Genomic DNA, 1,228 nt, shown 5'->3' with positions numbered 1-1,228 from the left:
TAATAAAACGTATTTAATCATCATTAATGATTGTTTTGTATTCAGACTCAATGGAATCTTTTTTGAATGTTTTATTTACTTGGTGATGCCTTTAAATTCAAACGGTGGAGGAGGCCTGGCGCCTCTCCAGCAGCCACTGGGTGAGGTGGAGAACAGGCTGGACGGGTCACCGGTCCATCACAGGGCTATGCAGAAACACATGAAGGTTTTTTGGATCCAGCAGATTTAAAATCTGCAGAATTTAATCAGAAATGATTCAGACACTGAATCCTTCACCTCTGTATAAATATAAAACATTTAATAATTAGTGCAGSAGCTCAGGTCAGCAGGTAAAGTCTTTATAAAGTCTGGATGGAGGTTCTGAATCTGCTSCTCTGGGTCCGGTAGAGAAAGCAGCTCCAGCTCTCTGAACCCGACCAGAACCAGATCATCTGCAGAGGATCAGATCAGGAAACAGCAGGGATGAAATACTGCAGAGAAACGTCTTCATGGAGCAGGACGAGGTGGACCACGTTCTGATGGACAATGTCTGAGGAGACAACAAGCAGGGACACTTTAACTGCCTTCGCAGGACAATAGAGGGGGTTTCTATTCTATTCTATTCTATTCTATGTTCTGTTTTATGAACCCAGAGCTGCAGATAAAACTTCATGTTCATGAGGTCGTTGATGTTCTTCCATCATTTCCTGCTTTCCTGAACCAGCTGGCCTCCTTCGCATCACTTCCTGTTTAGCTGCTGTTCCTGGAACAAGGGACTCAGAAATAAATTTGTCTTCATGAGGACGGCTGAGGGACTCACTGCACAGGGCCTTGCTGGGGTTGACCTGCTGACCCATGAGGAACTGCAGCAGCTTCCTGATGTCCACCGTGACCTCTGCCATGACCTCTGGGTCTCTGCTCTGAGTCGGGCCTCCGTCCTGGGAGGAGACGTCGCCTGCAGAGACACAGGGACACTCAGTCAGTCTCTGTCTTCTCTGATCCAATCAGATCACATTTAACCCTGAAGACAGAAGGTTCTGAAGAAACCAGAACCAGAACCAGGACTTGAGTCTGGAGAGGAGAAGTCATCTTCTCTCCTTYAGCTCCTTTTATGAAACCAACATCTGAGCTAAAAGCTCCTGAGGTTTTGGTTCAGAAGTAAATAAATCAGCACCAAGCGGCTCAGATTCATCCTGGAAGCAGAACTCAAGTCTGGGATTAGCAGTTTCTGGATGTTTTTAGATGTTTC

The 1,228-nt window shown here is 46.0% G+C and overlaps 1 protein-coding gene across 1 annotated transcript in view; it reads right to left on the bottom strand.

The window, feature by feature from the left end:
* Nucleotides 1-276: 276 nt before the first annotated feature.
* The window catches only part of hus1 (HUS1 checkpoint clamp component), a 5,135-nt gene continuing 4,183 nt past the window's right edge, over nt 277-1,228 (bottom strand). Inside the window, 2 exon segments of the mRNA XM_017301828.1 lie at nt 277-529; nt 800-935. Of these exon segments, the coding sequence (XP_017157317.1) occupies nt 447-529; nt 800-935 (219 nt within the window). The 3' untranslated portion in view covers nt 277-446.

This window comes from Poecilia reticulata, linkage group LG20 (assembly GCF_000633615.1).
Source record: "Poecilia reticulata strain Guanapo linkage group LG20, Guppy_female_1.0+MT, whole genome shotgun sequence".
NCBI classification, from domain to species: domain Eukaryota; kingdom Metazoa; phylum Chordata; class Actinopteri; order Cyprinodontiformes; family Poeciliidae; genus Poecilia; species Poecilia reticulata.
The sequence above is the reverse complement of the archived record's forward strand: the minus strand, read 5'-3'. Positions and strand labels throughout refer to the sequence as shown.